We start from the raw sequence: 23,946 nt of genomic DNA on the forward strand, positions 1-23,946 counted from the left end.
AACCAGCAGCATTACTAGGTGGAAATGCTCGGTGGTGTACTTGCCCTTACCTGATACCTTGAGAGTTAAGTTTGAACCAGTGATGACACATACCCCGGGACCTTTTTGGTTTTGTCCTTTTGTGTTTTAGATAATGTCTTACATTGCCCAGGCTGGGCCCTAAACCCCATCTGCCTCAGCCTCTAGAGTGCTGGGATCACAAACACACCACCATGCCTGGCTCCGGTGCTGTGACCCTGTCACTTTTCTGTGTGGGTGTGGGTGTACGGAAGTATGCATTCACACGTGTGCCTGTGGATCCTGACCCTGTCACTTTCGTGTGTGTGTGTGTGTGTGTGTGTGTGTGTGTGTGTGTGTGTGTGTGTGTAGGGAAGTATGCATTCACACGTGTGCCTGTGGATCCTGACCCTGTTACTTTCCTGTGTGTGTGTGGGTGTAGGGAAGTATGCATTCACATGTGTGCCCGTGGATCCTGACCCTGTCACTTTTCTGTGTGGGTGTGGGTGTAGGGAAGTATGCATTCACATGTGTGCCTGTGGATCCAGAGGTCAAGTCACACGTGCCATTTTCAGGGACGGGTTTCTCTCACTGGCCTGTGACCCTGGAAACCTGGAACAGCTAACTAATTAGTCTAAACTGGCTGGCCAGGTGAGGCCCTGTGATCACCTGTCCCTACCTTCACAGTGTGAGAATGACTAGTGCACACCGCCAAGCCTAGCTTCTTATGTGGGTCCTGGAAACAAACTGCAGGCCCTCATATCTGCGTGAGGAGCACTTCATCCACTGAGGTGCAGCCTCGGTCCCCACACTTTTAATATTTCATAACAGTTTACTCATCAAAGGAAAATCACACTAAGATTCCAGTTCTTTTGTTGTGACATACTGTCCCAGCCCCCTCCCCTCCCCACGGTGTGCACATACAAACATTCTCCCCAAGTCTTAGATGCTAACTGCCTCTGGTTTCACCCTGTAGAGGTGGCTTCAAGTAGCACATGCTTTCCTAAGCTGAGGAAATTGCTTTAGACTCAGAGAGTGGATAATGGGGCTGTTTAACAGGGAGAAGAGCCTCCGGGGTGGTTAGAGACATCAATTTTAAAGAAGGTTCATAAATTATCAGCTCATTCATTTTAATTTTAGGTATGTCTTCCAAAAAAGTGTTTTAGGGAAAATACACGAGTTTCTTTTTATGTTGAGCTAGACTGTAAATGCTGGGGTTTATTTTGGATCATAGAAGACTTCATGTGGTAGGAAAATATTCACTTGATCCATGGCTAAGCATTGCTAGGAAAGCTCTGGCACCCTTGCTAGCCATTTGTGAACTGTGCTTTCTGTGTCGCAAGATGGAAAACTCAAGGATCGTGGTCAGAAAAGAACTTTTGGCGTAAGTTGCTTCCATTGCTGGCCTCTGAGAGTGCTGTTGAAGCATGGACAGAAAACCTAAGCTGTGATAGTAGTACCTGTGACATCTTACCAATATGGCCACCTGAACAAGACCCACACAATGACAACGCCCATTCACATCCCAGTGTGGATGGAAGCAAGCCAGGCCCCAGCCCAGGATGAAGAGCTATAGGCGATTAATGGCTGCTAAGAGAGGGGGACTCAGTCTTCGCCAGGTATAACTCCCCGATAGGTTATCTAGTCCCAAATGGTTAGCACTAAACACATATACATATAAGTAACACTGAATGGACTCAGAGGGTTGTATTTCTCCCCCCCCCCATCCTGTGTGTGTGTGTGTGTGTGTGTGTGTGATGGGAGAGAAAGATCCATGGCACAAAGTAGCAGTCATTTCCTCTTATGGATCTGCAGGTCACCTGAAGGTTGCTTACATTCACCTGTACCTCTGCAGATGCATTTGTGCATCTGAGTGTGATGAGGGGTAGAGTCTAGGCCCGGTTGTCCTAGCCTAGTTCTCTCCTTCCTGGAAGCAGTGGGCTAGAGTGGGCGTAGTCTTCTCAAAGAATGTCAAACTTGTTCGAGGGCCAGCACCAAGAAGTGAGGGCTCTTGAGGCCAGGGCTCAGAAATGGGACACTGTTACTTTGGCCTTGTTCTATTGGCTACAGTATGTCACATGGCCAAACTCAAAAGTCAAGGGCTGGAAAATGTTATCAGCCTTTTTAGTGCATGGATTTCCAAAATTTATGGGAAAGGGCAATGAACATAGAGAGGGCAAGGGATAGTGACCCATGACATGATCTATTGTGGTCCATAAGGAGCAGGGTAGGCTCCTCTCTCATCCTGAAACCATAACACTTTCAGGGTGAATCTGGCCTTTCTTGGAATTTCATCACCTTAGGGACAGAGACATAAGCCCTGGCACCTGGGCGAGGTTCCTGAACCCCGTGGCAACGCCCTTAGACCTCTGTGCCCATCCTTATGAATGAGATGTTTTCCTATAGATCTTCCATGAAAGAAGACTTTGTGGTGCTCTTAAAGCTCCCGGGTTTTCCACAGGAGGTCTCGGGGAAACCCTCTTCCACAGCCGGTAAGTGGAGACAGAAGCCAAACCATAGCCTCGCGTGAGCCCGGTGTGTGCGGAAAGACACAGCCAGAGAACAGTGGTGGGAACAGGCTCTAGACTGGCTTCAGTAGTTTAGTGCCTTGAGGCAGAGGAAGCTTTCTTGCTTACTGACTAACCTGTGACTCGTTATTGCCTGGGGTGCAATGCACACTCATTTCTTGTTGAGCAGGTACTAAGAACAGCTGCAGAGAGAGATGGCAAACGGGTCCTGCTCTCCTGGTCTGTGTAGTCGAGGCAGGAGTGACCCAAGACACTGGCTGGTGGTGATGGGTGTGAGAAGAGAGGGGGTGGACTCTTACAGCGAGCATCTCCAGGAGCCCCATATCGAGGGGCATGGAGAGAACTGAGGCACTCTAGGTAAAGAGAAGTATGAGCAGAGATCTGGACTCCCATGAAGAACTATGGGCATCTAGGTTTGTGGAGATGCTTGGGAGATGTGAGATGAGGCAGAAGGAAGCAGAGGAATTGGATTTGCAACACACCCATGAGTTGGGGCTTCATCTTGAAGCCAGGGGAGGATAGGAGAGTCCCAGGGGAGGACAATAAACCTAACATGGATGCAGTGAGCCATGCTTGGGGGCCCAGGGCATGGGATATTGGGGTGATAAGGGTCATTTGGTCTTCTGCATTCAAAAATAACTTGTTACACCTGGAGCTTTGAGTGTGGCACTCTACATCTATCACAATTTCATCTCGCCTGGAAAAGGTCTGAGGCAGAGGTATCAGTTGTCTCAAGAGTAGCAGCATCTGTGCCAGGGTTAGCCTGTGGGGACTGCTGGGATCATCCCTACAATGGTGCTCCTGAAAACTTCACCAGGGTACTTTGGGTAGAACTTGGGCCTTTTATTCATCTGTAGAAGTCAGCTATCATGAGTTCTGTGCCCTCGCTGCGGAAGCTGTAGTGTAAGAGTATGGGAAGGAGGCCTGGGATGGCTGGGCAGTCTACAGTGCAAGATGCTATTGCAGACTGAGGATTGTGCATCTTATGGAGGGAGACATGCTCACTGATGGAGAGTGTCTACGGCCCTTGGAGAGGACCCAAGTTCAATTACCAGCTTTCAGCTGACTAGAGCTCCAGCTCCAGGCATCAGGCACCTCCTTCTTGCCTTTTTGGGCACCTCTGTTCATGCTCCCCCTCTCCGTCCCCTTCAAACACATGTGATTGATTCTAAATAAAAATTTTAAAAGAAAGTAGAGGGGAAATGTTGAGGGAGTGGGTCACCCAGAATAGTCAGGACCATGAACATAATTGGTGTTTTTCTTCAGTTTTTGTCTTTTGAGACAGGGACTCACTAAAGAGCCCAGGCAGGGCTCAACCTGGCAATCTTCCACCTCAGACTCCCGAAAGCTGGGATTATGGGCATTTGCCACTCTGCCCAGATTGGATATTATTTTTCCCCAGGGGGAGCCCTGTGCTATGGCATGACATCCACATATGCCCAGGAACAGGGATGGAATTGTTCAGGTGGCCTCCGTTACACAGTGCTGTCAATTCCATTCATAGAAGATCCCACCGCCTGTCAGGGTATGCATAGTACCTCAGAAAGCATCAGATGTGATCACAAGAAAAGAAATAGAAAGGAAAATAGGTCGTGGCAGTTGAGATGAAAACTTTTTGTTTGTTCCTGAGCATCCCACCGAGGATAGAGGAACACATCAAGGCTTCCTTAACAACCAACCCCAATTAAAAATTCAGGGCCTTGAAAAGACTGTGGAATATTTGCAAAGTCCAAACCATTTGCAGCCACATAATTACATCCTGGCTGTAACTTTGGTAACACTGCTTTCATGGCGATTGAGAGAGTATGTTTCCCTAAACCACTGGCTGGCTGGAGGGTGGCTAGCTCCACCCATGAAGGACCAGCTTATAGAGAGGACCACCCCATCTCAAGAGCACCCATAGTTGGGAGTTAATTGTTCTCCTTCTCAGAAGTGGTCAGAACCATCAACCACAGTGGAGAAAAGAAGTGAGGTTTTCTTCTTTATTGAGCATCTACTATGCACTAGGTACCCTACAAAGTCCTCCATGTGAGGCTGCAGAGATGGCAGCCATCTGTACCTCAGGTCCCAGGGATCCAATACCCTCTTCTGGTCTCCATGGGCACCATGGTTGTCCACGCATGTACCTAGGCACAGCACCACACTCATAAAGCTAAAGTGAAAACGGTTCTTCAGTGTGCACAAAGGCTCCGTGACATCTGCAGCACTTTGGACAGCACTCGGCAGCACTCAGCTTCTACGTGACTTTGTCTCCTCATCTTGAAAGTGGAGAAATAACTGCAGTCCCAGAAAATACTATTTTCGGTATTTAATAAATGCATATATATTTCACTGATTCACAAAGTGCCTGGTTGGCCAGGTGTGGAGGTACATGCATGCCTTTAATCCCAGCACTCAGGAGGCAAAGGCAGGTGGGTCTCTGTTGGTTTGAGATCAGCCTGGTTTACAAAATGAGTTGCAGGATGGTCAGGGCTACATAGAGAGACTGTGCCTCAAAACCAAAAACAAAAAAAAAAAAAAAAGTGCCCGATATATAGTGAGCATTCCGTAGGTGAGTCTGAGCCACCTTGCTGGTGGAAGTGGAACCCTGTTGGAAAGTATATATGACTGTGTTGGCTCTGAAGAAGTGCTGAGGCTCAGGCAGGAGCCTTGCTTGAGCTCATGCTATAGGAAAAACTAAAGCTGCCTGACAAGGTGTCTGGAAGTCACAAACCTGAGGTCAAAACCTGAATGGCAGAGGCAAGGAAATTACTTGGTGGTGGCTCCCAGGCACCGTGTTCTGTCATTTAGACTAGTGTCCCTTGTCTTTATGGGCATTTATCTTGGAGGACCTGGCCTACCTCAAGGTGGAAATGACTTGGAAATTCCTCTTGAATTTTGTTTGTTTGTTTTCCTGTGTGTTGAGGCTGGGGATAGAGGGGGAGAAGGGGAGTCTGCCACCCAGAGAACTAACTCCATTCTTTTGTCGATAGACTCGAAACATGGGGGGGGGGGGAGGCGGTGTACCTTTCAGGCACATGAACAGCAGAAATCTATCCCAAGGAAGAACTTCATGGGCAGCCCTCCCAACTGTTGAGATTATGATGGGATTGTTCCACCTTCTACTCCCTGGATGGTAGAGAATAGGGGTGCTTAGAAGGTCAGTGAAGGAGGACCGAGGCAGTAGCCATAGCAGCCACAGAAGAGGTTGGTGGCATGCTTACAAGGAACCCCCAACCCCAGCCCCTCAGTGTTTGCCTAATAAACTTCTATTTGGTGGTGGTGTCGTTTGCTTTCCAATCCACCAGCCACAGGAGGTCCCTGTGCCAGCGCCTCCAGCAGTGTTGTGATGACGGGACTGTTGTCCTAAGAACCGGACCCAAGCGAGGGACTTACCGACAAATGGTGCCACTGGAGTCCTCACATCTTCCCATCTTAGCATGCTGTGTCTCTGCTAAGATTTTTTGCAAATCATTGTATCTCTTGCCACTAAACACTAGATTCACCACAGCAGGGCAGACTTGTAGTTGTGGCGGGGAAAAACAAATTATGAAGTGTAGCAAGCTTTCTTGGACTGCCAGCCCCCAAACTATGACACAGAGACTTATTATTAATTATGAATGCTTGGCCTTAGCTTAGGCTTGTTTCTAACTAGCTTTTTTTTTTTTTTAACTTAAAGTAACTCATTTCTACTAATCTATGTGTGGCCCTGAGGATCATTTACCTCATCTACATACTGTCCATCCTGCTTTCCTGTTTCCTCATGTCTGGCTGGCTCTGGGCTGGCTGGCCCCTGGCAGGTTGGCCCCACCTCACTTGGGTCCTTGAAAGCTGAGCTTAACCCCATCAAACACAGGCCTGTGTCTAACTGGGAGCTGCATTTAACTGCCCCAGTTCTGGGAAGTTGGTGCCCGCACTGTGGCAGGCATTTTTACTCAGCTTGTTGTTTCTACTTAATGTGCGGCTGCTCAAGTGCTCACTGTATGCCAGAGTCGAGCCTCTGCACACTGTGAGCGTCTGGCTACTAGGAAGTCATGTCAGGTTTTTTTCTTTCCTTTTCTCCTTCTTTTTTTTTTTCCTCCAGCATTCTCAGGCCCAGCTTAGAAATACGTGCGCCGTGTTGGGTGCCAAAATACTGTTTTAACTTCGTCACAGTGGCTTCACTCTAAACTCCTAGCATCTCCTGACTGCTCAGGCCGTAGCCTGAGGGGGATTCTGTTTCCCCAGACAATGGCTCTGTTGCTGTCACTAAAGGTAGCTTTAATTAAATTTCTATCTTTCTAATAAAACTGGAGAGTCAAAGGCCAGGGTGAAAACCTGTGAGCTCAGAGAGCCAAGGGTAGCCACTGGCTAGCTTTCTCTCTTTGCTGCTGTCCCGGAAGCCCCTTCCCTTCCATACTGCCCCAACTGAAAACCCACACTATGCTCCTCCCTGCTACCTCCATCAACTAACTGCTAACCTCGCCTCTCTGAGCCCAGGTTATTTAATTAACACAAATGCAACACATCTTTACATAGTTAAACAAAGGCAGCATAAACAAATGTAACACATCTTTGCCTACTTAAACAAATATTCCACAATAACAATTACTCTGTTTGTGCAGTTACTTTGTTTCCCACAAGCACATGCTCTCTCCGTCTCCCCCAGGGTTTTTCTTGTCCTGTGTTCTCTCTCTCAGTAGCTTCTGTCCCAGCTTTGATCTGAGCCACCAGGTGTAACCAGAGGTAGGTGAGGATGCCCTGCTTGTTCTCCTAAACAGCTGTACATGAGGAGACACGATCCTTTCTATTTGTCCCAGTGGTCAATGACTGTACCACTCCCACCTCGTGAGCCAAAGATGAAGCCTGGGTAAAACATGGAATGCCCATAAATCATAGCTCACTTCAATGGGAGGGTGGGAACCACATAAGAAGTCTTCCATATTTTATAAGACTTCGTCCCTGACCTCCTCCTAGGTGGTCTCAATCTGAGCATGGTGAGCTGGGTGGATGCCGTGGGCACCACACCCAAGTCCCTTGTATGCCAATGAAGAGCACACACCACTGCATTGTACTAATAACTCATTGCCCTCAGCAGGTTCAGAGAATCACTGTGGCCTCCTGCCTAAGTAGTTACTCCTCTTCCCAATCGCTAACCAAGGGGTGACTGTTGTAGTATGTAGAAGCCTAGCCACTAAGTGAAGATTAACTAGGTAACACCACTGGTGTCCCACACATTCTTGTGAGTCAGACCAAGACCTAGGACCATAGCCCTGCTCAGGCTGCTCAGGCTGCCTCCCCAGTTCCCACGGACCACCCAATCACTGTGACATAGACGATACATCCTTAGAGCCTGTGCTGAGATGCTTGGAAGTTACACATTGTGTCTGTTCTGTCTGTTCTTTCCTCCCCTGGATAGGCAGGAAGTGTTCTTTGTAGAACTCTGAATTTCCATCCTGAGTGAGGTAACCCAAACCCAGAAAGACAGTCATGGTATGTACTCACTCATAGGTGGATTCTAGATATAAAATAAAGAACAATCAGACCACAACCCATGGAACCATGGAGGCTATATATATAGCATGGAGGTCCCTAGGACGACTGTGGCTTATAATAAATTTCAGTTTTACTCAATTATTGAAGAAGAAAAAAAGAACTCTGAATTTCAAAAAGAACTCTAATCCAATGGGCTTATCAGACATGAGTGATGGGACAGTTGTTCATGGTCTTTTTTATTTGCCTTAATATTGGAGCCATGTGAAGTGAGAGGCGCCTTTAGGTTGGATCCTAGGACTTGGATTTTAGGGATTGCCTCCTGAAATGCAGGAACTTTGAGACTGTCCGTATCCACAGGATACAAGCAGAGGCACCCTCATGGGAGATGCTCCCACTGTAAAATGTGCCTGTTCAGGGGCAACCAAAAAATCTCCCACCAAGGGAGGGAGCACTGACGCCCACTGGAACCGTCAGCCTTGCTCAGAGCCCCAGACGTTTTTTCAGAAAGTTTTCTGTGGTAATGAGGTTTGAACAGGGGGTAAATGGCATTGTCTCAGTTAACACCTATTTTTCTTCAAGGGGAGAAAAAAGACAAATTTGTACATTGTGGTGTGGAAGCATGCAAACCATCTGACCTCCGAAGCCAAGAGGGAGAAAATCCTCACCTATGCCGCTCCTCAGCCCTCCTGGGGCTTGGGGAGAAGGGAGCTTGTTGTTAATGCAGAGGGGTGAGATTTTAGTAAATTTGTTGTTAATGCAGGGTGCCCAGATTATGGTGAAGTTGTTGTTAATGCAGGGCGGTAAGATGTGGTGAAGTTGTTGTTAATGCAGGGCGGTAAGATGTGGTGAAGTTGTTGTTAATGCAGGGTGGTAAGATGTGGTGAAGTTGTTGTTAATGCAGGGCGGTAAGATGTGGTGAAGTTGTTGTTAATGCAGGGTGGTAAGATGTGGTAAGGTTTTTGTTAATGCAGGGGAAGGATTGTGGTGAAGGAGGTCAGCTCTAGCTGCTGATTCCTTATTACATGTCTTAAAAATTCCTGCAAGGTGGCACATGCCTTTAATCCCAGCACTAGGGAGGCAGAGCCAGGCAGATCTCTGTGAGTTCAAGGCCAGCCTGGTCTACAGAGCGAGTTCCAGGACAGGCACCAAAAACTACACAGAGAAACCCTGTCTCAAAAAAAACAAAAAATAATTTTAAAAAATTCCCTTGTCGTCTTTCTTCCTGGCATGCAGGGCTGGGCATGCCTTCCCCCTCCTCTCCCTTATCACAGCGTCTCCTCCCATCCTGAACCAAGCCCCCACCATCATGTCCCACAGAGCAGGAGTCACCTCAGCCTACGTGTCATGCCCTGTGGCGATCTGAGCTGAGAGATATAGCGTCTGTGAGCAGAGACAGGAAGACAGTCACATCTTGGTTTTCATTAGCTTCAAAGAGAAAGATAGCATTGTATCCAAATGTGGATGTGGGCAGCCAGCCAGAGTGGCATGAGCAGGACTTGTCACTTTGTCACACCCAGGATGACAGATGCTTTTCGATGGTACTGTGGGTATATTTAAATGTCATTTGTCCCTGCCTCAGAGTTGTGGCAGTTGTCAAATCCTCGTCCCCATCTTACCACTTACTATGTTATTTTAGGAAGCATAATGTTGCTAGATCCCACATTTGTTCAGGATAATAGGGATAATAGTCGTCTGTTTTTGTGTGCTTGATTTCTTCATCATCCCACCTTCCTCTTGGCGCATCATCTTGAGAAGGGGTCCTCTTGTGCCACTGCACTGCCAATGGGGTGCAGCAGCACAAGACAGGTTAGAACCATGTTCTACAAGTTTTCCCTGCATGTGGGTAAAGACTGGGTGAGAGAAAAGCCTGTTCCAGAGGCAGCCACAATGGTGTGGTATCTAGACGTGGGCCTTCCTTTGAAGACTAGGTCGTTTCTTACAAACATCTAGCCAGACTTACAGCCACGGTCCCTGTGGCTCCCAGCAGTACCTGTGGGGGCACCTACAGCCATCCTGGTCTCTGCTCGTTAAGGACACAGAGAATTCCATCTGAGCTTCTGTGAACTTAAGAAAACACAGCCTCAGAGAGGAAGGAACTGATATGGTGGCATGTGTGGACAGCCACACTGACGACATGTGGGGCTGCCTGTGCGGCTACGGCTGCACAACATGTACCTAGTCACACCTAGTCACACCTATGGGACCCAGAGACTGGGGGAAAGAGCTCAGGGCTTCTGCTCCCCTGTGGCCACCTCACTTCACAGCAGAAAGGATGTACAATTAGGAAAACTTGCCATTTCAGGATATTTATATATATATATATTAACCTGCTGCCATTGATGTCACCCATTGGGAAACATTGTCCCCTAAGGGAGTACTTGTCAAGAGGCCATGATCACTCCAGTCATCAGCCGGCAGGCTCCCCCAAGCAGCACAGGTGTGTGTGACACTGTGGGGTGGCAGTGAGCCTCTGGCTGGGCCAAGGCAGGCATTCCTACACAGCCCCTGCTTCCTTCATGACATCAGACCTCCCAACAGCCCACAGACCTTGGGAACGCCTTGCCTCTGCCTCTGCCCGCCCCCCACCAAAGGATTTTAGTCCTTAATCCAGTAGTTACAGGGAATGAACCTGATTCATTCCAGATGTCCCAAGACTTCATGATTCCGGAAACTCCTGAGGTAAAGGCTGATGAGGCTCCGAATTCCTCTGCTATCGGGGAAGCAACGTTTCTTTCAACATTTACACAGATGGGACAGGAATCACTTGAGCCACCTAGAGGGACCAGGGGGGTGAGGGTGGGGCCTCTGGCTGGCTGAGTCTCCTCATTAGAAGAAACAAGGTTGTTGATGCAAGTCCTGGCCCTACAGTGAGGATGAGCTGGTGCCAAGGCCAGAAGTCACGTGGACTGACTGTGCTTCTCTGAACCTTGCTGGGGAACCACCGTTTGGATTCATTTCTCTTTAGTAAACATGTTTTACTTTCACTACGAACATAACACTGGCCTGGGTGGGTGTATTTAAGGAAGTAAAAAGCATTTCTACCTTTGTATAAATGGATTTCCAGTCCAGATATTCAGTCCTAGGAGCCATCTCTCCAGTCCACTGCAAGTATTGGTGAGGTGTAGATGAATTTCTAAGCGCTCTTATTAAATAAAGAACACGGAGCCAGATATAGGGGTGAAAGCCTTAGGGATCAGGGAAATAGTGAGAGCCACCAACCACCTTACCTCACCAGCTCTGTAGCTTCCAAAATGCCACGACTTCCTGTCTATCCAGGCTTTTATTGCCTTGCTGTTCTGCCCTCTCATTGGCTCTTAGCCCAGCTACCTCATTTCCTTGTTACTGCCTGTCTGTACAGACCTCCAGGTCTCTATGGTTGGTACTGGGATTAAAGGCGTGTGTCACCACACTTGGCTCTGTTCCCTAGTGTGACCTTGAACACATACACACACACACACACACACACACACACACACACACACACACACACACACAGACCCTGCCTGACAAGTAATTGGAATGAGGGCATGTGCTACCACTGCCTGACTTTTGTGTTTACTTAAAACAGCTTGCTATTTCCTTAGATCTCCAGGCAAAGTTTATTTATTAACATACAAATAAAATATCACCACATTTCCCCCTTTTTGTCTAATAAAAATAACAAATAAAAAAGTTATAACTAATATAAGAAAAACTAGATACAATAAGTACAATAGCAATATACAATATATACAAGCAATAAATACATCAAAGCATTACAGAGTCCTCCATCTCCAGCTGGAGCTAAGTAGCCTGTGGGTCTGATTCATGAGATTGGAAAGGTTTCATAGAGCATGGCCAGATGCAAAGCTTCAAGCTATGCGGCATAGCTCACTGTTTGAGAAAGCTGGCATTTACATATGTACATAATATATTCTATTTAGTGACAGTGGTTTGGGCTTATGCATTATTGAGGATATAAAAGGCATGCATATGAAAGTTGTACTCATCCTACATAATCCTCAGGGAATAAGGCTAGTAGAGAATGCCTGAATTCTTAATAAAACTTACACCTTATATACTGTATTAGTTGGGATTCTCTAGAGAAGCAAAACTAATAGAATGAATATACGTATTCATATATATGGGACTTAATAGTGGTTCAATTATCACAACAAAGGCTGTCTTTGATGGAAAATCCAAGAATCCAATAGTTGTTCAGTACATACATCTAGACGTCCAGCTAGTCTTCTGTATGTGCCAGAATCCCAAAGAAGTGTCTCTAATACCAGTGAAGGGTGAACTCGCCAGTTAGAGTGAGGGCAGGCAGGTGAAGAGCAAAGGCTTCTGTCTTCAGTGTCCCTGTGTAAGCCAACAGCAGAAGGTATGGCCCAGGTTTAAGGTGGATCTCCCCACCTCAGATGCTCTGGATTTAGGAAGGGCCTTCCCACTTCAAATCATTCCTCAAGGGCATACCCAGCCATTTCAGTTTTAGTTAATTCCAAATGTAGTCAAGCTGAGAACCAAGAATGGCCATCACATAAACCATTTTTTCTTTCTTTATGTACAAATCAGGCACGGTAAAATTACTAACAATAAAGTAGAATAATTATAACAATATGCTATAATAAAATGTTATTATTATAGGGTTAGTATTGATACTCTCTTTGAGCCCATTATTAAGTAAGACATGAAAAAACACTTGAATACATGGACTCGGACACTGAAGTCCCACACCTGTCACCCATGCTGTGCTTGGAGAGCAAAGTGTCCCCCACAGGCTTCTCTAGTTAACACGCAGTCCCGAGGTGCTGGCGCTGCTTGGGGAGGTTATGGAATCTTCAGGAGGTGGAGCTTTGCACCCACAGCAGGCTTTGGGGATTAGCCTGTCCTGCTTCCCGTTGTCGCTCTCCCGGCTTCCAGGGTGAGGCTGAGATGTCCTAGTGCCACTTCCTGTTCCTGTTGCCATGCCTTCCCTGTCATTATGGACTCTCTTCTGGAACCAGAAGCTAAAGTAAACATGCAAGTTGCGTTTGGTCGTGGCGCCTTATCATAGCAATGTAGAGTAACTGTACAAGCCACGTTCTCTTTCCAGCACCAGGGTGTTCAATCAATTACTTATTGCTTGGAAGTGCTGGTTTCCTCGCTGTCCTCTCAGAACTTTTCCGGTTCTCCTTGTGATTCTGCCCCACAAACACATACATGTGCTCCCTCTTGAACACACAGTAAAGAGACTGAAACTGTGGTACCTGGGGTGTACCCTTGTGGAAATTGCCTGTGGACCACAAAGATGAGGTTATGTGTTACCCAGAACCTAGGGCTCCTTCTATAGGAGCCTGGACCCCCCCCCCCCCATTTTTGTAAGTACCAGGATTGGCTGGTGGCAGTCTCTTTCTAGTGACAGGCTTCACCCACTGGCTATTTCCTGTTGAGAACACTGGCAGAGGACCTTAGCAGGCAGAATCCTTGCTCTCTAGATCCCTTCCATCCCTGACCTGAGTTTCCGGTCTAGTTCTGCTACCAAGAACTGCATCTCTTCTGCCCATCAGAGGTGCTTGGAGTGGGTGACACCTCCCCTTGCTATGACAGCCCTCAACCAGTGACTGCCCAGAATAAGTGTACAGATGTTCCTCATCCCTAATGAGATAGCTCTGAGGCTTGTGCTTTTCATGGTTCCCGAGTATTCTCCGGAGTGATTAAGTTCTGGGTACCCAGAGAGGTCACTGGCTTGATGCCATAGCTCTCAACAGTTTCCTGTTCCCCAGTGTCCCCTTCCCTAGGTGAGTTTTGGAGATCACTCCTGAAATTGTCACTTGCTCTCAAACCTGTCTCCTCGAGTATCCCGTGCTAAGATGTTCCTGGTCTCCACGTGCTCATGGCTCGCCTTCTTCCTCCCAGCGTATCACATGTGATGAATGATATTCGCTTGCCTGATGTGTAGGCCTTGGACATCAGATTTAGGTAAAATTAAAAACATTATGGGAAAATTCACGCAGATGCCTTCTCTTCTTTGGCATTTCTCAATACTCACAAGGCTATTTATTTTGTAAATTTTTCATGCAACATACTTTGGTCATATTCCTTCCCCTCCCCCAGCTTCATCCAGATCTCCCTCCCTACTCACCCCACTCGATAATTTACAAGTGTTTTTAAGAGATAAATACCATTGCTGTGGCTTTCCTTTCCGGTGCTGGGATTAAGCCTGGAGCCTTCCGTATGCCAGGCAGACACTCCACCACTGATCCGCATCCCCAGCATTCAAGCTGATTTTTTTTAAGTAACCAATTTGATTTACTTTATTTTTCCTGTAGTTGTAATTGGAAAATTCTCTTTAGCGATAAGTTTGATGGATGTAATTGACTTGGATGCACTTAGTAACCTTGCATGGTTAGCATCCTTCACTTAGGCCGCTTCGATGCCGGCAGCAAGAGGAAAGCCTGTTTTATGGCGAGCAGCTTATACCTCCAGGTAAAGTCACAGTTTAGGTCTTTAGGAACATTTAAAATTATCCAGTGTGTGTGTGGGGGGGGGATCAATCATTGAGCGTCCTTCAGCCACTTTAGTCCTGTTGAATCTTCAGAACAGTTTATCTGGGTAGAAGGAGGGAAGTTCTTCCCATAAGGATCAGCACAAGCTGCTGATAACATAAATGCATCGAGTTTACCCAGTAAGGAGCTGTGGGTGGTCAGCGTGTTGTGGGGAAGGAGTGAGGCCAGTGAACGAGGGCAGCGAAGAACCTCGGGCTTCACACAACTCCAGCAACACCTGGCACTGGGGAGAATTGTGAACCCAATAACGCATTAGATGCTTTAACATGCATTAGTAGGGCTGCAGAGATGGATCAATGATTAAGAACACTGATTTTCCAGAGGTCTCAGGTTCAATGCCTGGTGCCCAGTGGTAGCTCACAACTGTCTGTAACTCTAGTTCCAGGGGAACTGACACCCTTTTCTGACCCCATGGACACTAGGCATGCATACAATACACAGACATACATGCAGGCAAAATACCCATACCGATTATATATATATATGTTATGGAGGAATTTTTAATTAAAAAAATAAGCAATATGTGTCCGTTAAGCTATGAAAGTGCTAGAAGATGGGCCTTATAGAAACAGTCCAGTTTAAATCTTTTGGTGACTATTAATGATGCTTTTCATGTGAAAATACCAAGGAGATCTATGTTCAAAAGAACGTGGCCCACTTAAAAGGCTGCACAAGCAAATTAGAATTAATGGGAAAATTTATCAGAGGATAAAGTTCCTTGAAAATTAGAAAAATTGTTCTTTAATAAACAAGCCCCCATGGAATGTCTGGCGCACAGACTGTGCACAATTGTTTGAAACTCTTGGCAGGGCTGTCTAGAAGCTGTTCTTCAGAGTCCTGTTCTATTCAGATGTCATTAAAAGAACCTTTCTTGCCAGAGCCCTTCCTAATGGAGTTTATTATCTGAGAGCCACAGCGTGGAGAGCTCAGGGCATTTGACACCAGCTCCACTCAGACCCGGCATGGCTGGGTGACCTCAGCTGAGTGGGTCCTCTCTTAGACTCAGCTTCTCCTTCTGGGAAATGTGACGGTTGAGCTGATGATCTGCCGTGGATTGCTGGGGGTGTCTGTTTGCCCATTCAATGGTGGGGCTCATAGAACGTTGGGAGAGGCCAGCCTCTGACATTCTCACTGAAGATTTAAATGACCCACTCAACGTTTCCATTTGAGACAGTTACTGCTGTTCTCATTTGTTGAAAAACAATCTTCCTAATTATATGTCAGGAAATCATATTCCCTTAGAAATCTGGTGCCAGAACCAGTTCTGCCCCTCAGAGTGCAGTGATGGGCAATCCAAGACAAGGGCTCCTGTCCTCTGCTGTTAGACCCTGATGGCGGAAACAGTTCCTTGTCCCAGATTAGTCTGTGAGATCTACCAGTAGCCACGCATACAAACACAATGATTCTCCCTCCCCCAGAGCTGGCTATCAACTGCCAGTAGCTCCTCACTAAGGGCTGGGGCCTGGAGAGAACCTCCGGCACCTATGCTGGAATTTGGTTCAGATTGGTGATGTTGTACAGGTAACCCCAGCTTGTGTGATGTCATAAGTACCATAACCATGGCAAGTCTGGAAGTTTGTTTCACATCACTGGCCCCATACCTTACACATACAGACAACACCAAGTGGGCTTAATGGGTGTGGCGGTTTGAATGTAAATGGCCATATGGGGTCATATATTTGAATGTTGGGTTCTCGGTTGGTGGAACTGTTTGGGAAGGATTGGGAGGAGGTGTTGCACTGAGGTTGGCCTGTGAGGTGATCTCTCTCCCTCTCCTTCCTTGTGACTGTGGATTAGATATAAGATTTCAGCTAATGCTCTAGTCCCATGCCTGCCTGCTTGCTGCCATGCTCCCAGCCATGATGGCTATGGACTCCAACCCTCTTGGACTACAAGCCCTAATTAAATGCCTTCTTTTATAAGTTGCCTTGGTTGCGGTGTTTTGTCACAGCAATGGTGAATTATCAGAGGGGGGGGGGAGAAGGAGGGTAGGGGAGTTGAAAAGAGAAATTAGGTGTATAAATGATCATGTTTAATTGTTTAAATGTATGAAAATTCTTTAAAATTTTAAAAATTAGTACGTAGCCCCCTTGGTAGTGTAGAACTGAGTAGAATTCAAGAGGCTGGTGAGCTCACAATAGGAACATAGGTTATTCACACAACATCAAGACGGACTCCTGGCACCATGGCAGACGGGACAAAAGGACATGAGTGACAGTGGAGAGGAGAAGGCTTGGTAGACATGGGAGGCCCTCAGTTTCCACCTAGCCTCCTGAGCTCTCTGCCTCTCGATTTCCTCCTCTCGGGAAGCGTTACTCTTCAGTTCCTGTGAAGTTTCAGAAAGGCTTGTTTGACAGCACCCGGCTCCATGCTGCAAACTCTATTTTCCTTTCATTTCTAAGAATAACTTAGCGAGCAGCAGCCTACGGCTTTGGTTATAGAGTTTTAGCTTTAGAGAAAGAATGAAAACAACTTTGAGGTCTCTTTTAAAAAGTTTTCAGTTCACTTCTACCCTGGAAGGTGCCTGGCTTTCCTTAATTGCAGAGCCAAGCTGGAATCACTTGACCATGAAAACCCAGGAGTGACCTTACTGTGTGATTAAGTGGCAGGGGCCCGTGTTGTGGGGGCTGGCATAAGTTCAGATGTCCCTGGCCTGATTCCTTGGCATTTATACATGGGAGAAAGAGACTAGTCTTGTGAACTACGACACTGACAAGAGGCGGCAGCTCTCTAGCCTGTGGCGCTGTGCCTACCTCTGTGGTCTCTCTGTTTAATATCCCACAGAAACTGGTCACTCTGAGGTGACTGGCCGTCTGTGAGAGCGTGTGCAGGTCCTTCTCTTGATAAAGCTAGATGAATGCTGTCTCATGATTCGAGGTCTGAGGAGTCTTCCTTTCATGTTACAAAAGCAAATGGGGACAGAAATAACCCATCAATTGTTTAAAACCAGAGTGGCCAACAATAATAAATCATTGCCACAATAGCTTGGGGTCAAGGTCTTAATTCATTGGAGGCCATTCAAGAATTTAAAACTCTTCTCTAAGTTAATTTTTCACATCTTGTTTGGATCCCTGGAGCTCTCGCTTCCAAAGCAAGGCCATCAGATGTCTTGTTGAGCATGTTTTTCTTGTTGGCATGCCAGACGCGCTAGAGAGGGGGCTTCTTTCCGGAGATGGATAATGGCGATTCCTTCCCCCAAAGTCTATATTTCAAAGAATAGTAGCCTGTTGAGTGTTTGAATAGTTCTCTTCTCTTGCATGCTGTATTAGCTATGTTAATTGCTGCAGACCACATAACATATACCAGTTAATTTAAGTCTAGTTTATTGGAAAGATACAAGCTGGTTTAGATGAGGCTGCCAAGGCACTTGGAGGGGGCAACCAACTTCAACAGGAAACAAGGCAAGCGTCTTCTGGGTCTTCAAAACTTCTGCAGCCACCTCAGATAATCACAGGACCATAATGTCTTTGTGAAACCCTCAAAATTCAGAGCTGTGGTTGGGAGCATTATCACCAAAGTAAGGCCACTTGAACAAACATCCTTAGATCACAAGACTGCTTACTCAGGTACCCACAGCTTTACCTGTTCCCTATCTGTTGATGTACCTTTCACATCTATCGTAGAGTCTCTGAGCCAAACAGCCAAAAGTAACAACTGTCCACTGCACAGACTCTCAGAGGCTTCTGCACATCCCACTGGAGTGACTTCATTTCGCCCAGAGCTTACATGACTTGGTACTCATCTCTGTTACCGCCTTCGGGACTCATCTCTGTTACCGCCTCCATCCCCGTCGTTACCATCCTTGGCCCACTCACTCCCCCGCTCTCCCTGCCATTGCCACAACCCAACATCCTCCCCTTCTCTCTTCTCCCTGTCTTTGACTCTGAGTCACTTTCAATGCCAAGTACAAAGGAGCCTGAATTCTCTACCCATACTCAGCAGCTGTGCCATGCTCGGCTCATTGGGCCCCAGCCTTTCCATGTGTTCGCCAGGCCCCGCCAGCAACTGCCCCTTGTCACGTGCTCACTCATTGTGCCTTCTCCAGTGGATCTTTCCCATTCATGTGCAAATGCACTATAATTGCCATCCTTTAAAAATCATCTCCACAGCCTGCTTCCCTGGTGGCTTCTATCCTGTTTCTCCATTCCACTTTACTGAAAGGAACACCTCCCGATACCCACCTGTACTCACTGTTCTCAAGGACTCCCCTCTCACTCCAGTCAGGCTTTCTGCCCTGACTCACTCGTGGAATTCATAACAAGGTCACCAGTGACCTCTGTGTACATCAACGCTTCAAGTGTGGGTCACAACCCAATACGGGGTTGTTGTAGCTGAACGTGGGATTGCAAAATCCTGGTAGTGATAGGTTTCTGAACTCACGATAACTACGATTTAATGCAGATTTGAGGTGTCTCTGGCAATTGCTCCCCCTGACTTCTCTGTAGTGCCACCATTCTGGACTCTACTGAATGTGCCGTCATGCCATGGTGCCAAAGAATGCTGCCTGAACGTCCGGGCAGCTGGTCACTCTCTTACAGATTGTAGCTTTTTTACTGTACATACCATGATTTCTGCTTTTATAGAAACATAATGATTTAATTATAGAAAACAACGGCTTTTAATAATTTCCTACCATTACCCTTTATTATATCTCAAATGAGTATATTTTAAATCTGTTTTAAATAATATCTTTATCCTTTGAGTCTTTCATACATGTTTACAATTTATTTTGATCATAGTTACCCCCTCCTCTTTCTAAATCTTCCCAGACACACCCCTACCTCCCCAACTCCTCCCAATTTCATGTTCTCTTTTTCATGACCCACTAAGTCCAGTTTTTGGCCACATACCCATGATTATATAAGCAGCACAAATTAGTGTGTGCATGGATTGTTGTGCTACACAAATAGTCATACCCATGTCATTTGTATACAAACTTGCTTTAGTCCTTAATAAATATTCAATTTATATGTATACCAAAGAATTATCTTAAAATAGATTTATGATTTGTTTCCAATAAGTGTTTGAACTGTATACTTGTTTCATACACTTATTTACCCAGGGTCATGTAAAAACTTCTAAGACACTGTATTGATTGGTTTTCATTGTCAACATGACATACTGTAGAATCATCTGGGAGGAAAGTGAGGATTTGTATAGATCAGGCTGGCCTGTAGGCATCTCTATGGGGGATTGTCTTGATTACATTGATTGGGAAGACCCAGTCCACTGTGCGTGGCACCATTATCTGGGTTGAGAGAACCCGAGCTGAGTAATAATCAAGCATGCATTTATTCTCTGTCTGCTGTTGACTGAGGAGGTGGTGTAGTTAGGTGTTTTAAGTTTTCTTCCACATTGAAAACTAAAATTGTGATCTGAAATAAACCCTTTGTCCTGTAGGTTGCTTTATTGGGGTATTTTATCACAGCAATGTGAATGAAACTAAGTGAGTCACAAAGACTCACAAGTAGAGAAAGCCTAAGAAGCCCTGCTCTATGTGACTCATTTCAGTCATCAGTTCTAATCCTCCTGCTGTTTGGACCTACTTCCATGCTGGACAAACCTGACATTCCTCCAGACAGCTGCACCTGTCTCCTCTTCAGGTTCTAAATGAGAAAGCGCATTTTCTTCTACACTCACTTTCTCGTGTCCTTCGTCTTTATCCCACGTGTAGATCTCCAACCCAACCGCCTCCTCCAACTCCCAGCTCATGTGTCAGGCTGTCTCTGTGTTTCCTATAAGCTGCAACAGGCATCTGCTTTGTCTCTGCTAAGCTTTCTCTATGTACAGTCTCTCCTATCTCACTAAATGGCAGCCCAAATGCAGTTATTGAATCCCCAAGCCCTGGAGCCACCATCGGCTCTTCATCTGCTAACATCCCTCATCTAATTCCTCAGGAGAAAAATCCAAGGTTGGCACAACCTTAGAAACATCTCCAACATGGCTCTTCTCCATACTTCAGCAGCACCTGCCTGGCCTGACCTTTCCCCTTCTTCCAGCTGACTTATTGCAGGAGACACCTCACCCAACTTCTCTCAAGCATGCTCCATAGACTCTTTCCATCATATCCAGCAGGAGCCTCCTCCTGACATGGACCCCAAGAGCCATTACTTCTCAGCTCAGAGCTGGTAGGGGCTCCATCTGTAACACATTTATACCAAGGTCTTGATGGCGATACACTAGGACCTACAGATCTGGCAATCCTCTGTGGCCTCCTTCTCTTCCTTGAACATGCCAGCTCTGTGCCCACCTCAGAGACCCTTCTTGGGAAGCCCTCCATTCTGCAAATCCTGTTCTCTAGTGAGGTCACTTCCTCATGGAGGCTTCCCTGACTACTGTATTCAAAATTGCAGCTACTCCTCCAGATCAGGTACTTCCTTCCCTCCAAGGTGTCTCCAGCTGGTTATGTATATTTGCTTTGCATATGCATTTTCTATCTCCTTGAAGTTACATACAACTGTTTCTAGGGTCTAACTTTCTTTTCCTCTTGTTAGGATAAAAATCTCTAACCAAAGAAGCTTGAGGGAGAAGCGGTATATTTTGGCTTATACTTCCAGGTTACAGTGGGTCATGGCAGGAAGTCACAATAGCAGGCACTGAAGAGCATTGGTTCATTGTGTCTGCACTAAGAAGCAGAGATGAGCACTAGTACTCAGCTCTCTGTTTCATTGTCTGCAATCCATGCCCAGGGGAGAGCTCTGCCCACATGAGGAAGTGTCTTCCCACCTCAGTTCACACTCCACACAGGCATGCCCAGAGGCCATCTCCCAGGCAATTCACGATTCCGTCACACTGACAGTCAACACTAAACATCACACCTAAGAGGACAAAAACACAGCATCTGCTCAAAAGAACTCAGTGAATGAATTTCACATAAAGCTTTCTAAATGTTTTTAAGCTTTCCAAGTCTGATGTACAGAGTTTCTTGTGAGCCATGTGCCAGTCCAGTGAGTTCAAAAGCACAGAAGCCCTTGTTCTAAGGAAAACAAAAAACAAAAACAAAACACCAGAGACCCATGGGTGCTGGTTCTCCGAGGCCATGTGCCTAGTGGATGGGGCTCCTGAGAGCTGTCGTCCCATCCCAACACCTCCACACTACCTGCTGGCGCCCTGTTACATCACTGTCAGTGTAAGAATACTAATTGCTGTTTTTTTTTTTTTTTTTCTTGGCAGTGTTGATGAGAAAACCCCATACCTAGCTTTGGGGGCTGTGAAGAATATCTCTCTAAACATCTCCATCTCCAACCTTGGGGACGATGCCTATGATGCCAACGTATCCTTCAATGTTTCTCGGGAACTCTTCTTCATCAACATGTGGCAGAAGGTAAGGAGAGCTCCCCTGAAAGGGAGACATTTGCCTTCTAATACACCTGCTGACTTGCTCTGTAGCATGGGTCATGCAATGATTCTACAAAGGCCACTCCTTTATAAGGAACTTGGAATTACTAGAAATCGACTTTCATCCTGGACTAAGCAGGCTGCTGGTATGGCCCAGGTATCAGCCATGAATACATACCCTAGAGAGCGTCTATCTTACGTTGTGCTCCGCCCCTTCTCTCTTGTGGACTGGCCCTCTCTGAGCAGCTACAGCTGTTATTTCCAGCACATATACATTCTATAAAATTTCAGTTTTGTGTCAGTAGTTGTGAAAATATGTATGGATGGATTCCTGCTTGTCATGATTATGATCACTAATAATACATTCCATGCTCTCTGTTACATGGGAGTCTGTGTCAGCTAATACTTTGACATATTTATATATTTATTCTTGCCACATTTGAGGGAATTGAGGAAATTCGATGATTTCCATTAGTCGAGTGAGCTTTTGTAGAGCCAATTCACTCACTCAAATGAGTTGAAGTTCACAGAATGTGGTTCCAAAAGAAAGGGGGGGTTGTTGCTTTCTCCCTCCCCTATGTCCCTCAGGGCACTCACCCCTGTGAGAAAGGAGGAGCAGGCCTGGGCAGGAGACCCCATTCTACCCAGTTACTCTGGCAGCAGATTTTTGGATGTTTGCAGCTTTTCTCTGTTGGTGGCATTGGCCTCAGGGAGATGGTGTTCACATGGAACCTGAATCACTTCATGAGGAACTTCCCCCTGGTCCTCAGCTCATGGCACCCTGAGGTACACATTTGAGCACGTAGGCGGCCTTCTGTTCAGGCATTTGCACTGCCCATTGAAGTTGTGAAAGACAGTGTTGATGAGTTAGTCACCCATCAGTTCTAGACAAAAGCTGTGGTCACTTGAGGGCAGTGTACTTGAAGAGGCCACAGGAATGAGTCAATAGCTACCATAGCTGGTCGTGGTGACAATGAGGGTGAATCAGGTTGACTCCTTTACCATTGAGTCCCGGTAACCTAGAAAACCTTTGGCCTAGAGATTCTTAGCTTTCATTCTGGCAGAACGCTGACAAGATATCATGGCTCCTCATGATGTTGTAAGCATTATTGTGAGAGTAGGGAAAGGTATAGAGACACCCTGTAGCTCTATGAACCAACCAGAAAAGCAGATGGCCACGGTGACAGAAACAAAGATGCGCCCCCCCATGACAATCATTCTTCAAGGTTCAGTTGGGATAGAAATGGTCTGGCTCAGGTCTAACTGCACTGAGGTAGGTAGTGATGGGCAGCCAAGGGAGCTCACCCCCTCCACCACATGGACAACACATGGACTTTACTAGGCTCTGTATGAATCTTACCAAAAAGATTCTAAAACATAAAACCAAGAAAAACCTAATTCACGATGAAATAAAATTTAAAAGATTATTATCAGAAAAAAAAGTAAGTCGTCCAGAACATTCCCCTTTGCCTAGATAGTAACCTCATGAGGTGTTGTGTGGAGGGAGGAGCTAAGACAGAGAGAAAGGAAGAAAGAGGAACGTTTGGAAGAGCAGGGACCACATGGGCTTGGTCTCTGCAGAGCTCCGAGAACCTGAGGTAACACACCTTAGCTCCATTCCTCTCAAGGGTGAGGAGCCAGTTTCTGTCACTCACTGTGGACAAAAAGAGGAGTTCAGAAATGGGCACACGAGCCTCCCAATGCTATCCCCCTACTTCCTGTCCAGTGAAACAATACAGTAGTGACAAGTAAACACTGGCTGAAATAAACAGGCCTGGAGAGATGGCTCAGCTATCAAGACACTTACGGCTGTTACAAAACACCCTCACGGTGGCTCACAACCACTGGAACTCCAGGTCCAGGGGATCCCTCATCTGGCCTCCCCTGGATCATATATACATACACAGCACTCAGATGTGCACACATACCCATAAAATAAAATATAGGGGCTGAAACAAAAACAATTTTACAGATACTTCATTTCAGTTAAACATAAGCATAGAACAATCACCACCACAGTAGATACATAATTCAGAAGATTAATTAAAAGTGAGCCTTCTGGGGCTGGAGAGATGGCTCAGCAGTTAAGAGCACTGGCTGCT

General features: G+C 46.4%; 1 protein-coding gene across 2 annotated transcripts in view; it reads left to right on the forward strand.

Annotated features, from left to right (window-relative positions):
* Nucleotides 1-23,946, forward strand: part of Itga9 (integrin subunit alpha 9) — a 301,616-nt gene that overhangs the window by 177,124 nt on the left and 100,546 nt on the right. For both annotated transcript variants that reach the window (XM_076577318.1, XM_042282053.2), the window contains one exon: nucleotides 21,680-21,830. In XM_076577318.1, the coding sequence (XP_076433433.1) occupies nucleotides 21,680-21,830 (151 nt within the window). The remainder of the gene's footprint in view (nucleotides 1-21,679; nucleotides 21,831-23,946) is intronic.

Source organism: Peromyscus maniculatus, chromosome 7 (genome assembly GCF_049852395.1).
Source record: "Peromyscus maniculatus bairdii isolate BWxNUB_F1_BW_parent chromosome 7, HU_Pman_BW_mat_3.1, whole genome shotgun sequence".
NCBI lineage: Eukaryota > Metazoa > Chordata > Mammalia > Rodentia > Cricetidae > Peromyscus > Peromyscus maniculatus.